The sequence below is a fragment of the Egretta garzetta genome, unplaced genomic scaffold, assembly GCF_000687185.1.
Source record: "Egretta garzetta isolate BGI_Z169 unplaced genomic scaffold, ASM68718v1 scaffold862, whole genome shotgun sequence".
Taxonomy (NCBI): Eukaryota; Metazoa; Chordata; class Aves; order Pelecaniformes; family Ardeidae; genus Egretta; species Egretta garzetta.
The window spans coordinates 1-394 of record NW_009258965.1 but is presented as its reverse complement, the minus strand read 5'-3'; the positions used below and the strand labels follow the sequence as shown (position 1 = coordinate 394).

Below are 394 nucleotides of genomic sequence, written 5' to 3'. Positions count from 1 at the left end.
GTCCCTGGGGATTCTGCACCCCCACCCCTCCCTGCTGCCGGCTCCCTCCTACCTGGCTGATGTCACTGGTCCACGCAGCCTTCTCCTGCCTGGATGAGGCCACGAGGATAACCGTAAAAGATGAGGAATCCTTTGGCTCCACCACGATTTTGAAGTCAAGGTGGTCGATGTCTTGCCCTGATGATTTTGCTTTGGAATAGAAAAGCCACACACGGTGATGGTGAGAGGAGCCCCCCACCCCTCTGCCCCAGCGTGGCTTTCATTAAGGCTCTAAGGAGCTTGGTGCACCCCGTGGGCCGTCTGTGGGGAGGACGCCCACAAAAGCGCCATGTTTGCCAAGCACAGCCTGCACGCCACCAGCACGGCGCGGCCTCGCTCCCTGGCACGCATCAGA

The 394-nt window shown here is 60.2% G+C and overlaps 1 protein-coding gene across 1 annotated transcript in view; it reads right to left on the bottom strand.

The window, feature by feature from the left end:
- The window catches only part of LOC104122477 (ras-specific guanine nucleotide-releasing factor 1), a gene marked incomplete at its 5' end in the record, with an annotated part of 15,302 nt that extends 15,113 nt beyond the window's left edge, over positions 1–189 (bottom strand). Inside the window, one exon of the mRNA XM_035890204.1 lies at positions 26–189. Within this exon, the coding sequence (XP_035746097.1) occupies positions 26–189 (164 nt within the window). The remainder of the gene's footprint in view (positions 1–25) is intronic.
- Positions 190–394: the final 205 nt, after the last annotated feature.